The sequence below is a fragment of the Hippocampus comes genome, unplaced genomic scaffold, assembly GCF_001891065.2.
Source record: "Hippocampus comes isolate QL1 unplaced genomic scaffold, H_comes_QL1_v1.1 scaffold234, whole genome shotgun sequence".
NCBI classification, from domain to species: domain Eukaryota; kingdom Metazoa; phylum Chordata; class Actinopteri; order Syngnathiformes; family Syngnathidae; genus Hippocampus; species Hippocampus comes.
The window spans coordinates 163340-177515 of record NW_017805479.1 but is presented as its reverse complement, the minus strand read 5'-3'; the positions used below and the strand labels follow the sequence as shown (position 1 = coordinate 177515).

Here is a 14176-nt window from a genome sequence, read left to right as displayed (position 1 = left end):
TATATATATATATATATATATATATAGACAGCACATCATACGGCATGCTTTACTCTTGTTCAATATTCCTGTCATAATGTAGCGACTTTGTCCAGGGCCAAACTCAACACTCGCATTCAGGATAATGAAGAGAAACCACAGAGCTTCCAGGTAAACGCAACAGACACACTTGTGTGTGTGTATACTGTATGCAATGTGTGTGTGTGTGTGTGTGTGTGTGTGTGTGTGTGTGTGTGTGTGTGTGTATATATATATATATATACGTGTGTGTGTGTGTGTGTGTGTGTGTGTGTGTGTGTGTGTATTGTATATAGTGTACACTATCAGAGGCACATTAATTTAAACATGAATTACTGTGGTTGAATGTGCTTCGTGTATTTTTGTGTGTGCAGATTGCAATTAACATCACAGAGGCCAAGCAGCTGGTTGGCGAGAACATCGACCCGAGTGTCATGATTGAGATTGGCGACGAAAAGAAACAAACAACAGTCAAAGAGGGAACCAACGCTCCCTTTTACAATGAGGTGGGAGGACGAACAAAATTAAATGACAAAAGGAACACTGCAAATGAATAGGAATGAAGATTCCGATCAAGCGTGAGTCATGTAGTGGAGCCATCCCTCCTTTCTTGCTTTCAGTATTTTGTGTTTGACTTCTTTGCCTACAAAGAGATCTTCTTCGACAAAGTCATCAGGCTGACGGTGAGTCCAAATGCAAAAGGTAGATTTTATCGTTTTGTCAGATGCTTGAATGCCTCATGGTTGTTTTCCTCTTTCGATCTGCAAGGTGATGCACTCCAAGATGTTGAGGAGCTTCTGCATCGGCTCCTTCAAGCTGGACGTGTGGACAGTCTATAAACAACCAGGTGGACATTATGGCAATGTTGCATGTTGTCGCTTACGTTATCTTACCAATACAACTGGCTCAAATGTTGATATTGTGGCAGTCCAACATTTATGGAAATTTTGCATGACTACCCTAAACCAAACATCAAAACTGATTAAAAAGGAGTAATGAAAATACTTAAAGTTCCATGACAAAACGAGAGTGACTGAACAGTATCGAGCGGTCCAGAAAATAACACTCGAAGCACAACAATGAGCAAGGTCAATAATCCGACGAGCGACTTGGCAGCTTGGCAGTCCTTAACTCATTCACTCCCAAAGACGTTTTTAAACGTCTTTTCAGACTTGGTCCAGAATTGGCTGGTACTGAATGAGTTAAATACTTGGCAGGCTTTATTGGTAAATGTGGAACAAGTGCGCCTGCTGGAGGGAAACTTCCTTCCCACCAGCTGGGACTGAAAACAAACCAGACAGACATGACAATCGATACCTGATGTGGCTATACATTTTACAGACAAACACATTGGGACGTATTCTAACTCAAAGAAGTAAAAATGCAAGAATGAGGTCTAGTTCTTTTGGTCTACACAATGTGTAAGATTAATACCAGCTTTCCTTGACATGCTTTTTATTTTTCTATTTGAGGTCACCAATTCATCAACAAGTGGGCAATGCTGACGGTCCCTGGTGACATCAGCACAGGGTGCAAAGGTTACGTCAAGTGTGACATTAGTGTCTCGGCAAAGGGTGATGCCATGCAGCCTGGGATAAAAGCCAGTGATGCTGAGGAACAAATAGAAAAGTATGTAGTCAAGTTTTATTAATGCTCTCGTTTTTTTGTTGTTGGGTTTTTTTTTTTTTGGTCTCGCTTGGGCCAAATGTCAGTTATCTCTTTACAAGCAATTGGACCTCTGTTGTTTTTACATATTTAAAACGCTTTTACTAGGAACCTCTTGATACCAGAAGGATTCCCGTCGGAACGTCCCTGGGCTCGTTTTTCTGTGAAGGTGTATCGAGCGGAAGGTCTTCCTCGCAACAACTCCAGCATCATGGCCAATGTCACGAAGGCTTTCATTGGAGACAACACAGCGCTCATAGACCCGTTCGTGGTTGTTAGCTTCTTCAAACAAATGGTGGGGCCCGGATCAGTTGTGTGTAGATCACGGTTAATATTGTTCACGGAAACTAGTGGAATAACTAAAATTAGCTTTCAGTGTTTATATTAAATGTATTTATTTTGGTATTACTCTTTGATTGTATAGAACAAGAAAGTTTGAGCAGGTGTTGGAGAATTGAATTATAGTTTACTTTGTTCCACAATACTGTATGTAATGTGACCTTTGTTTTTAATCATGCACTCAAAAAATACTCCACAACTATACAGTAAAAAAATAAAAATAAATAAAACTAATACTTAAACTAATTAAAAAATTCAACTAAAACCTCACAAAAACAGAAAAAAACTAATGGTAAAAAAAAATAATAATAATAAAAACAAATTTAAAAATTCTTAAAACTAATTAAAATTACATGAATTAAAAAAACAGTCAAAACAAAAGAAAAAGTATATCGAAAGATCCCAAACTTATATCCCCAGTGAATACCTTCCTCGAAAAACAGCCTCTACTCATATAACACATAACAGAGCCCAGCTCTTCTCCGTCTCACCTCTAAGGGGCGCACTTCCACACAGAAGTCCAACGCAGATCCAGTGTGGAATGAACAGATCGTCTTCACAGAGATGTTTCCTCCTCTGTGCCAGAGGATGAAGATCCAGGTCTGAAAGCTTCTGCCTTTCAATCCATATGTTTTGGAATTTGTATGTAAAGAACAGCGGGTCTCTCTGATATTGTACACCTTAATTTACAACAGTTTAATGATGCAGTATGATGGTGGAGCAAATAGGTTCACTGATTGAGCAACTATTGTACTGTTCCGAGACTTCATTTGATGGTTGAAGTTTATTGGTTCGGCAATTCAATTCTGTGGTTTAAGATTTCTATTTGACATTTCTGAATTTTAGGCTAAGTGAAATTACGCAACTCAGGTTTGATGGCTAGAACTTATAGCTGAAAGGGCGGTTGAAAAGTTGAACAATTCTCTCAATAGAAGGGCAAATCAGTTTGACGGTTCTAAATTTCAGGCCAAATGGTTTGTTGTTGAACAACTTAGTGCAGTAGTTTGCCAATTCTGTCCATGAACGTTTGATTGAGAGACTCAGTTCAATTGTCGCGCCAACTGACGGTTTATGCAACTCGAACGTTGAAACCGTCAAAAGTCCGAGTGTCCGCCATATATGTTCTTATCCAAAACTTGTTTCCTCATAGGTTTGGGATGAAGGAAGTGTGAGTAACGTTGCCATAGGAACCCATTACTTTGACCTGAGGCGCATCTCTAATGAGCAGGATGGCGACAGAGGTAAGGCAGCGGGTTTGAGCTCCGTGATGTAGGAAGTTTTTGCTGAAATATAACCCTAGTCCTGATGTTTCGACAGGATTTTTGCCAACTTTTGGTCCCGCCTGGATAAACTTGTATGGCTCCGTCAGAAACTCTCTGGGTGACGACACAGCCGAACTTAACGAGGGCATTGGAGAGGGAGTCTCTTATCGGTTTGTTAAAAATATTGGTGATTAGGAGAATAAAGAAACAACCAATCAAGTAGATGAATTCCTGCCTCTAGGGGGCGTGTCTTTTTAGAGCTGGCGGTGGAGATCCTATCAGGCGGGACAGCCCCAGAGTCCAAACTTGCCCGAATGGTGAAGCCCTTAAGAGATGCAAAGGCGGTAAAAGCCGGAGGGAAGGACGGTAAGACCCCAGCGGGTGGAGGAGTAGCCGGGGGGACATCTGGAGGTACAGCTGATGACGACAAAGGGAAAGCGGTTGCAGAGGTTCTACCTGTGGAATGTCCGCCAACAGTAAGAAAACCATTCCTGACATTTCATTCAAAGCAAAGTATTGATAAGGGGAGGGAGCAGATGATTCAAGATGTCTGGTTATTTTATTTTTTATAGATTAATACTGAGAACAGAGAGAATTTCCTGCTCTTTGGGGCCTTGTTTGAAGCCACCATGATTGACAGAAAGATTGGAGACAAGCCTGTAACATTTGAGTTCTCACTGGGTAGGTGAAGCAAAATACCACATAATATTGCATATAGGCGGCCCGGTGGACGAGTGGTTCGCGCATCGACCTCACAATGCAGAGGTACAGGGTTCGATTCCAGCTCCGGCCTCCCTGTGTGGAGTTTGCATGTTCTCCCCGTGCCTGCGTGGGTTTTCTCCGGGTACTCTGGTTTCCTCCCACATTGATTGAACGCTGATTAAACACTCTAAATTGTCCCGAGGTGTGAGTGTGAGCACAGATGGTTGTTCATCTCTATGTGCCCTGCGATTGGCTGGCAACCGGTTCAGGGTGTCCCCCACCTACTGCCCGAAGACAGCTGGGATAGCCTCCAGCACCCACCGCGACCATTAAGGATAAGCGGATCAGAAAATGGATGGATGGACGGATGTTGCACAGACCGGAGTTTTATGTACACTTGTATATTATAAACTGAATTTTACGACTACACTATCTGCTCATTGATCCTTAAAAAGTCTTGAATTTGAAGTGTCCAAAATGAAGATAATAATGTAGGCCAAAGCTACATTAAAAAAAAAAAAGTAAACCTTAATGTCTTGATGGCTGAATGAGATTGAAAATGAAGTCAAGAAAAGTGCAAATAAGATTTTACTTTATCACCAGTACCAATACAGTAATCCCTCGTTTATCGCGGTTAATGGGGAGCAAAACCACCCGCGATAAACGAAAATCTGCGAAGTAGCGACCCCCCCCCCCACCATATAGGTACATGTACATGTGTATGAGTATAAAAAATATTTATAAGGCCAAATTTAATGGTATACATGCATGTCGAAGTAAATTTTGTCGTAATTAACATTACTTAATGCTGTATACTAATAGATTTAAACATGTATAAGTTGGGTTAGTTTAGTTTATGAATAACAAAATACAGTAAACATATACATGGAGTCCTGTATATGTTGCTCTATGTGACTTGCTGTTGTTTTGCTGACTTTTGCTGCTTCTCCTGGACCGTTTGCGGACTTTTTGCGGACTTAAATTTTTTATTTTTATTTTATTTATTTATTGTTTTATGAATATGTTTGAAAAAATCCGCGATGCACTGACGCCGCTATAAAAGAACCGCGAAATAGTGAGGGATCACTGTATTCACAAACGGTATGCAATCTGACAAATAGGATTTAAACCTTTCTTTTTCTTCAACAAGTAATGGTCAATTGTTTCGACAGCTGCACTAAAATGTATCAAGGCAAGTCCAAATAAAAAAAAAAAAACCTTTGCTTCAATAACAAGGAGGTCATTTCTAACTTTCATCAGTGCTTTCTCAGTACTAGGATTGTATGTGGCCAGGTTGTGCCATTTGTTTTGCAGCTTCAATTATTATTATTAGTTGTGTATTTGTGGTTGAAATAGTCTCATATATTTGGTTTCAACATCAGTGGTTATGTGTCTTTGCTATATTTTGTTGCCAAGGGAATTGCGGTAACGTGCAGGAGCCTACGGGCCAGCCCGGTCTGAGCACCCCAAGTCCCGCGCTCAGCCGCAGGAGGCAGGCACAAGATTTCTCAGACAGGACCTCCGCTTCCTCCCCACTATTACCCAGAGAATCTCAAGACCCCAGCAGGACCTCTAAGTCCACCACACGTCCCCAGAAACCACTCCTCGTCGAAGGAAACAGGTGAATGCTGTAATGAGGAAAAACTTCTAATTCAGAAAGTGCATCAAAAGAATATCACTGGCAAAATAGGTGATTTGAAACTGAACGTTGATTGCCATTACATGCCAATGAATTCAGAAGATACTTTCAACAGATGACCTGTCAAGCATAAAAACAACACTCGATAATAAATGCTGCAAAATTGTAGAGTAGAATTTTTTTTTTTAAAGTCATTTTTCTTTCTTCACTTTAGAGAAACAATGCGCATTTGTATATATAAAATGCTTTTGGAAAAGACAGTTGGACAGCGTGAGGACCAGCTGAGTATCATGAAATCCAGTTTTCAGCTACGGGCTGCAGCAGAGCACCGGCCACTCCACTTTGAGATAGCAAGATAGATAGATCGAGCGATAAAACTGTCTGTTTATGTGCATGTTTCTATACTGTAGGTACTACATGTATTTGCCTCTGGAGAAACAGAAGCCCTGCATCAATGTGTTGAGTCAATGGGAGGACAGAACCTATCGGCTGTACAATTCCAACATGCTGGAGAACATAGCAGCCCTGTTTGTATGTGTGCACACACACAAACAAACGCCTTCATGTTGTACGACCCTTCTTCTTTTCCTTTCAGCTTTTCCCTTCAGGGGTCGCCACAGCGAATCAGTTGCCTCCATCTAACCCTGTTTTGTGCAACCTCTTCTCTCACACCAGCTACCCTCATGTCCTCTCTCACTACATCCATACACACTTTGGTCTTCCTCTCGGCCTCCTGCCTGGCAGTTCAAGACTCAGCAAACGCTTCTTCACCTCTTTTCCACACTCGCCATTGCCCTGGACAGTTGACCTCAAGTACTTAAAAATATTCATGTTGTACGACCATTAGGTCAGATATTTGTTCGAACTTACAGGAGGGAGGCGTGACCAAGGCAGCTGAACTCCACAGGAAGTCGTATCCCGAGGCTGAGCAGACATTAAAAACAACAGTCAAAGAGTTTTGCATCGATGCCAGGTATTCAAATCGGTCACGGGGATGTGAAGAGTGTAAATGTTAACCTCTCAAAGTGGTCCATAAAGCATTGTGTCTTTGCAGGCGTTTCATAGTGGCGGCGGAGGCCAAGTTGAAGGCTCAGTTAAAGGTCAACTACCTGACGCAACTGGACAGGAAACGCCTCTCAATGTGCAAACAAGAACTGGTGAGAGAAAACAAAATACTCACAGAAGAAAAATAGGAACACTCCCACTTAAAATGAATAAAAATAATGCAACCCCAAAGAGAAACATGATACGGTACTGCAGTGCTTCCCTAACCTGAAGTTGAGCCAATTGCATCCATTTTACATGAAAAATGTTTATGTATTTATTTGGATTCTGAGTGGTCATACACGTAGAAAAAGATGACCAGGCTAAAATACCGTATTGGCCCGAATATAAGACGACCCCCTCTTTTTCAAGACTCAAGTTTGAAAAAAGACTTTTTGAACACCAAATTAATTTTCATACAGAAAATAATTACAGTACATCTGAAACAAATGATTATAACAATATATTTGAGAGAAAAAGGATGTTATTTTTCCTCATTCAAATCTTAATATCTGAACATTTAAATATCTAAAGTGCAATCACATTCGTAACTGAATGGCTTCCGATTTTTGAAATGTAAATGAGATCATAACTGCTCCTTAGCTGCCGGTTAACCTGGCCGATCTTCGACCCACTTTTCTCCAGATTGTCGCTACGTTTTTCCATTTTCTGTTATCTCTTCTATTATTTTCTTCTATTTTCTTTCTTACCGCTATTTTTTATTTTACTTCTTCGTGCTACCGCTATTTTTATTTTTATTCTTTGTGACAGGGGTTCACTTTAGCCTGGGCAGTCAAGTTCAGCATTCGCTACAATGATATCTGGCTCCATCTAGCGTCGTGAATGGATATAATGGCTAGACCCCGAATATAAGACGACCCCCACTTTTTCAGTCTTATTTCAATGCAAAAAAAACACCATCTTATATTCGAGCCAAGGTGGTACTTAAAAGTCCCCAAGGGCTTCCACATGTCCACAGTTGACAAATATGAACGCCATCCCCTGATTTTAACACCCAGTAGGGCAAGGAAAAACGCAAGCACCCCCTTCCGGGGAAAAATGAGAACCCATGAGAAGGTGCCACAGATGGGGCAATAGCTCCCCTCCTGGTTGTCCAGGCTGCAATGGATGCTGAGTAAGCAACATTTTAGTCTCAATATAATGCTATACAATGTATGTTGAAAATAGTCCGATCGTCCTTTCAATCAGGCGAGGCACTGCAGGAAAACACCTTTGGTGAAGTGGGTCCTCGCTCATTTAGTCAATGGAAAAGTCTCCATAGCAGCGCCTCCGAGGAAGTGGTCAACCTCCGTTCTAGTACCGGTCGCCTTGGTCGGCAGCCTCCAGGCAACCGTGCCACAGGCTTTTCTGTGCAAGCCAAAGTTGATGTGTATTTGTGGTTTGGATCCTGCACGGACTCCGCACACATGCTGGATGACCTGCCTGAAGGCTTCAGCGCTGTCACTGGCAGCGCTGACGCCAAAAGCCCCCCCACTCACCTGACATGTACAGGTGAGAGAGAGACATAGTATAACGTTGTATTGTTACACTGGTCAACAAATTTTAATCAGATAGCTTCATGTGTCCCAAAATGTATTTTTTGAATTGAATTGAATACAACTTTATTGTCAGATGAAATTTCTTCCCTCTCAACATAAAACAAGAGGAGCCGCTGCGGGTGTCCGCGCCGCCATCAAAAGAACAGTTAACATAAAATGACAAAATAATACAAGACAAAACATACAAAACAGACAATCGTGCAATCTGAACCACTTTCCTGCATACACTTTGTTTGAAGCAGTTATCGATGAAAGAGGAGTGAATCAAAGTGTCCTTTTCACCAGTGGATCAAAGACGTCATGCTGCAATGTGCACACGTCTGCTACAAGCTAAGCTTGAAAGCAACAAGAAGCTGTAGCATTCATGAATGAAAAAGAGAGATTGGCTTTCTACCCCTGTCCCATGTAAATCCGCTTCAATTCCAAGCCGCAACTCCCAGTTCCACATACGCATCGGCGCTCTGCACTGACGCTCCTTTCTTCTCATCATCGGCTTCTCAATCCATGCATCCATCCAGCCGCAGACTGTCCATTAGCACCGACCTTTTCGCTGAACAAAGCGGGGCTGTGAAAATGCTGCCTACTTCAGGCGCAAGACACAAGCGCCCCGGGGATGTCCAGTAATTTTTGATGCTGATTTAACCCTTTCGGGGACAACGGTTTCTACAGTGGACAGCTTAAATGTTATCGGGTTACAGGATGCATGAAGGGATTGAATTATTGAAAATATTGTTTACGAGATTTATTTTTACTTGTTTTGTTTATGAAGTTTGTGTATGTGCCTTGGAATTGTTGCTCTCGATGTCCATTTCACAAAAACGGTATAGAAATGTTGGCAGTGGAACATGAAAGAGCAGATTACATTTTGGTGTAAATCTGGAAAAAAATAGTTGATCTAGGATTTGTTTTTCTTATCAATTGTCCTTAATTTCTCAATAGATATAATGCACGACTCTTATTGAGAGCATTTAGGCATGAGGTTGATAATTTGAGACTGACACAAAATAGGGTTTTTGGGCCTTGCTGGAGATCTTCACTCTACTGAGTGACATTATCGTGTATTACTTCTGTTTTGCTTCTTCGCTGTTCATTTGCATGTGAGTGCGCATGTATGTGTGTGTGTTTGTGTGTGCAGAGCAGCATCAGTTCCAGTTACGGTGTCACATGTATCAAGCTCGGGGGTTGATTGCAGCCGACAACTCTGGCCTTTCTGACCCTTTTGCCCGGGTCACATACTTGTCACACAGCCAGACCACCAACGTAAATAATAGAAATAACATACTTGTACATTCTGCAGCTTCAGCTGTTGTTTGCAGTCAGTATACTTGTGTTTATTTGCTGTACACATCAGGTGATCAGTCAGACTCTCAGCCCCACGTGGAATCAGTCCTTGCAGATGAGTCAGATCGTACTGAGTGGAGATCTTCAACACATCCAAGAGGAGCCACCAAGACTCGTCATTGAAGTATATGATGATGACGCGCTGGTAAGAAAGATCGACTTAGCTTAGATACCATAAATAGAAAATAGATGATACGTCACAGATATCAGATAGGTGCAATACCAAACATACTACAATGAAAAAAATCATCAATCGAAATATCTAAAGTAGGAAGGAATAATTGGTTTGAAAGGATTTTGTTTCACAAATGTCATGTGCAGGGCAAGGCAGAGTATTTGGGAGCCACAGTGGCTTTACCTGAAGTCCGCCTGCTCTCCGAGTCCTACACACCACCTACACTGCAGTACAGCCCGCTGCACTACGCCAGCCAATCGGGAGGGGAGCTGCTGGCGGCCTTCGAGCTGGTGCAGGTCAGCAGATGTGCCTTTTGCTGTTGTTTCTTCATAGCATTGTTTGAAAATGAGTCGATAGCAAGTTGCGGTCGTCCAAGTGTAGGTTCCCATGTCTGGAGAGCTGAGTCTTCCTCCCTTGGAGGAACAAGAAGGAGGCATCTACACAGTGCCTGAAAACATCAGACCTGTTCTCAGTACATACAGGCTCGAGGTGTGTGTGTGTTTTCTCAAAACAATTCTTTAAAACAGCAAAATATTGCTTCATCAAACTACAGAAAATAATATCATCCAAACATTACATACAATTCATCAAGTAAATATGACTCCCTGTATCTTTCCGCCAGGTGTTATTTTGGGGTCTACGAGAGCTTAAGAAGGTTCAGTTACTGTCTGTTGATCGCCCTCAGGTATGCACAAATTACCTATTTTAAAACATGGATATATAGTTCTATCTATTCATTATATCCATTCATTATATTACAACATTTTTGTATATTATAGATTCATATTGATTGTATTAAAAAATTGTTATTATAGTTCGTTTCAGGGACAGGTAACTTGTAGCCACATTCTGATTGGCCAATTCATTTGTTAAAAAAATAGATTGGGGACATGTTAATTTTGTACAAAATTTGTATTTGAGGTTTATCAGCATTTTTTATAGATTTTTTTTTTGGAGTGGGGGGGTTATAAAAGTATCCCCCCCAAAGCATTTCAGTGTCTGTCTATATGCGTATTTTCGTGATTTGTAGAGCGTAGGGATTCCACTGTCTAGTTTGAAGTTGTAAGATCACCATTCACCACTACATTGCTAATGCTATATTTTATATTGCACTTTGATTGAACTGTGCACAGTTCTTTCTGAAACATTTATTTTGTGCAATGAAACACTTTGTTTTTTTTCTTCCCCCCCAATTTTGCTGCTGTAGACTGTAAATTTCCCCAGTGTGGGACAAATAAAAGTGATCTTATCTTATCTTATCTTAGATGAAAGACATGACTTAGATACACTTGCACCGGGTCTTGTAATGCCCTCTATACTGAAGGATATTTTTGGTGGGTTTGAAATGATATACCAGACAAGCATGTAGTACTGTAGTAGCCGAATAATATTTATATATTACTTATTTATATTTTGAGTGAGTTCATCTTTGTGAATAAAGGCCCAAAAGTAGTTGTTCATGTTGGATTGCTGTTCAGCAATTTGGTGCCGTCCTTGAATGGTAATTTTTTGCATTATAACCCTCTGCACTGCAAAATCAAAAATCCGTGTATGTGGATTTTTCATGATTGTTCAAACCCTTTTTTTGTTTTGCTTTTATTTTTGTCCATATTTAAAATGCCACTTTTGTCATACACTGATGAAAAATTGTGGCCACTTCCATTGTTTAAGTTGCCCATTTTATATTGTATACTATTTGTGTTATGTATTATAATATTCATATGAATATTTTTTATATCTCAAAATAAACATTTTATTTTAACATACAGTTGAACAATGTCCCAATGGCACTAACCCAATAGTTTTTCAACACAATGTATTAAAAAATAAATGTCCACCATATTGTGTTTGCAGGTGTACATAGAATGCGCTGGAAAAACGTTGCGTTCTTCTGTCATTCAACGGTATAAGTCCAACCCCAACTTCACCACCCTGGTTGACACCATTGAGCTGGTCCGTAGATTTTTCATCTTTTTTTTTCCCCCCAGATGTTTCCACGAGTTTACTCTCTGTCAAGAAACAATTCCCGCAGTTCCTTTTTCTCCTCTCGTAGGAGTTACCGGAGAACGAGCATCTCCACCCACCGCTCAGCATCACCGTTGTTGACTGGAGGGCTTTTGGTCGCAGCACGCTGGTTGGAAACCACGTCGTCAACAACCTGATGACCTTTAAATACATTGCTCCCCCAGCCCAGCCTCCCTCCACACAGACGCACATGCCACCTGCAGTCACGGACACCCCAGGACCTCAAAAAGCTGATGGTAATGCTACATATGGAAAATCAAGTTTTCCAACTCTTATATTCCATTTGTTATACATTTATTTACTTTTTTCCGTCTCGGTTTTGTGTTTGTTGTACTTTTTAGTCACTAATGATTTATATACATTTACATCCATTTACTATCTACGATATTATTTTAAGTTTCACATTTTGTTAGATGTTTAAATGTGTATTTGTTTGTGTATATATATATATATATATATATATATATATCCTTTGCTAATTCTTTATTCTGTGTTTTTATTTTAACTGCTTGAAATAATAAAGCATAAATGGAGGGGATTTTTTGTTTATGATTGTATTTTGCTGATGTTTTGTCATTTGTTCTGTAAAGCGCTTTGTCACAGCTTCAGCTGCTTTGAAAGCGCTATATAAATAAAGTTGAGTTGCGTAATGTATTTTTATGTAATAGCTTATAAATACAGAAGAAAAAATATATTGACAGTGGTACTTCGACTTACGAACGTCTCTTCATACAAAATGTTCTAGTTACGAAACGCTTCAACTGGAAAATATTGCCTCTTGTTATGAAAGAAATTTCAAGATACGAAAGGTAAAAATACGGTATGGGTTGCTTCTCGCAGCTCCGAGTTTCCTGAATGCAACATACTCGTAGCTGCTCTGCCATTGGCTACTACCGAGCATCATCCTGGCATCCCATTGGCTAAGAGGGGCATCTTAGCCAATGGTATGTGGGTTTATGTTGATTGATGATAAGATAGAGATGTGTCTTTGCACTATCCTGGTCATTCGTCCCTGTGGCCATGAGGCATTCAGAAAGTTTTACATAAATGTGACTCACCCAGAAAAAGTATTCACCAGTCGGGCGATGGCTCACTATGCTCATGTTTGCCCTGGACATTTTCGAAGGATTGTTATAAGCCAACAAAAGCAAACGTCCTTGGATCAGTTCTTAACAAAACGCCAGGAAAAAAATGCTTCTGAGAGAGAACATGCACTAAAGAGGGCAAAAAACGATGAGGACGCAGTTAAAAGTTAAATGATCCATCATTTTTATTCGTGAATCCATTCTTTGTTTTTTACATGATGCACAACTCTCATTTATTGTGCATTTACATGGAAAATGCGTTTCTATTTACAAAATCTTCCACTGAAGAAATTTCTTCCAGAACCAATTAATTTCGTAAGTAGAGGTACCACTGTGTATATCTTGTAATAAGTGTGTGTGTGTGTGTGTGTGTGTGTGTGTGTGTGTGTGTGTGTGTGTGCGTGCGTGCGTGTGTGTGTGTGTGCGTTTATGTATTTACCTTGTTTGTTTTGTTTTTGTTTGTTTATTTATTGAACATATATAAAACATACAATAACATGACAAAGTGCAAACAAAAATTATGAAAGGAAAATAAAAGTAAAAGTAAGTAATACAAACATCATCACAGTTATATGTTCAAAGGAGTAGGAAGAAGTATAAAACTTATCTAGTCCTACCCCTTTTTGAGCAATAATGTATATTGATCATTTCCAAAGAAAAGGAAGAAATCTAAATTTCATCAAATACTTTTACCCTTTTGTGTACTATGCTTACCTATTGATACACCTTTCAGTTTGTATATATGTATCATTATTCTTTCTACTTTTTATATCAAATAACTCATATTCATTATATATACCACATTTCTTGAATACATTCAATAAGTTGTTCAAAATCCAGAACAGGAACAAACCATAGTATTACTATATTTTATAAGTACCAGTATATAAAATTTATCTTCTTAACTTTGTTTTATGTAGTTTTTTTGTACTAATCGTTTAAATTTGTTTTTGAACTCGTCCAGCGATTTACTCATTTTCAGATCCGTCTCAAGCTTATTCCACAGATTGACTCCTATTACTGATTGATTCATTCCTCTTAGATTACAACAACTATCTCTAATTTCAAAAAGCTTCTGGATATTTTGACAAAGGAGATTGTTATGTACTTTATACATTAATTGGGCAATTTTGAAGTCAACCAGGTCATAGAATTTCATTGTATTTGATTTGATGAATAGTGGATTTGTGGGTTCGATATATTTAGACCAATTGATTATTCTGATTGCTTTTTTCTGTAGTTTTAAGACAGGGAGTGTGTTTGATTTACAGGCGTTACCCCATATTACCACACAGTAGGTCATATATGGGAGTAATAATGAG

General features: G+C 39.8%; 1 protein-coding gene across 1 annotated transcript in view; it reads left to right on the top strand.

The window, feature by feature from the left end:
• The window catches only part of fer1l6 (fer-1 like family member 6), a 33541-nt gene that overhangs the window by 5568 nt on the left and 13797 nt on the right, over positions 1-14176 (top strand). Inside the window, exons 4-26 of the mRNA XM_019875649.1 lie at positions 96-150; positions 393-524; positions 639-701; positions 787-865; positions 1491-1647; positions 1792-1978; positions 2521-2622; positions 3173-3263; positions 3340-3454; positions 3526-3760; positions 3857-3965; positions 5403-5607; positions 6036-6156; positions 6498-6598; positions 6680-6813; positions 7879-8181; positions 9364-9488; positions 9580-9714; positions 9891-10040; positions 10126-10233; positions 10367-10429; positions 11599-11697; positions 11798-12005. Of these exons, the coding sequence (XP_019731208.1) occupies positions 96-150; positions 393-524; positions 639-701; positions 787-865; positions 1491-1647; positions 1792-1978; positions 2521-2622; positions 3173-3263; positions 3340-3454; positions 3526-3760; positions 3857-3965; positions 5403-5607; positions 6036-6156; positions 6498-6598; positions 6680-6813; positions 7879-8181; positions 9364-9488; positions 9580-9714; positions 9891-10040; positions 10126-10233; positions 10367-10429; positions 11599-11697; positions 11798-12005 (3077 nt within the window). The remainder of the gene's footprint in view (positions 1-95; positions 151-392; positions 525-638; positions 702-786; positions 866-1490; positions 1648-1791; positions 1979-2520; positions 2623-3172; positions 3264-3339; positions 3455-3525; positions 3761-3856; positions 3966-5402; positions 5608-6035; positions 6157-6497; positions 6599-6679; positions 6814-7878; positions 8182-9363; positions 9489-9579; positions 9715-9890; positions 10041-10125; positions 10234-10366; positions 10430-11598; positions 11698-11797; positions 12006-14176) is intronic.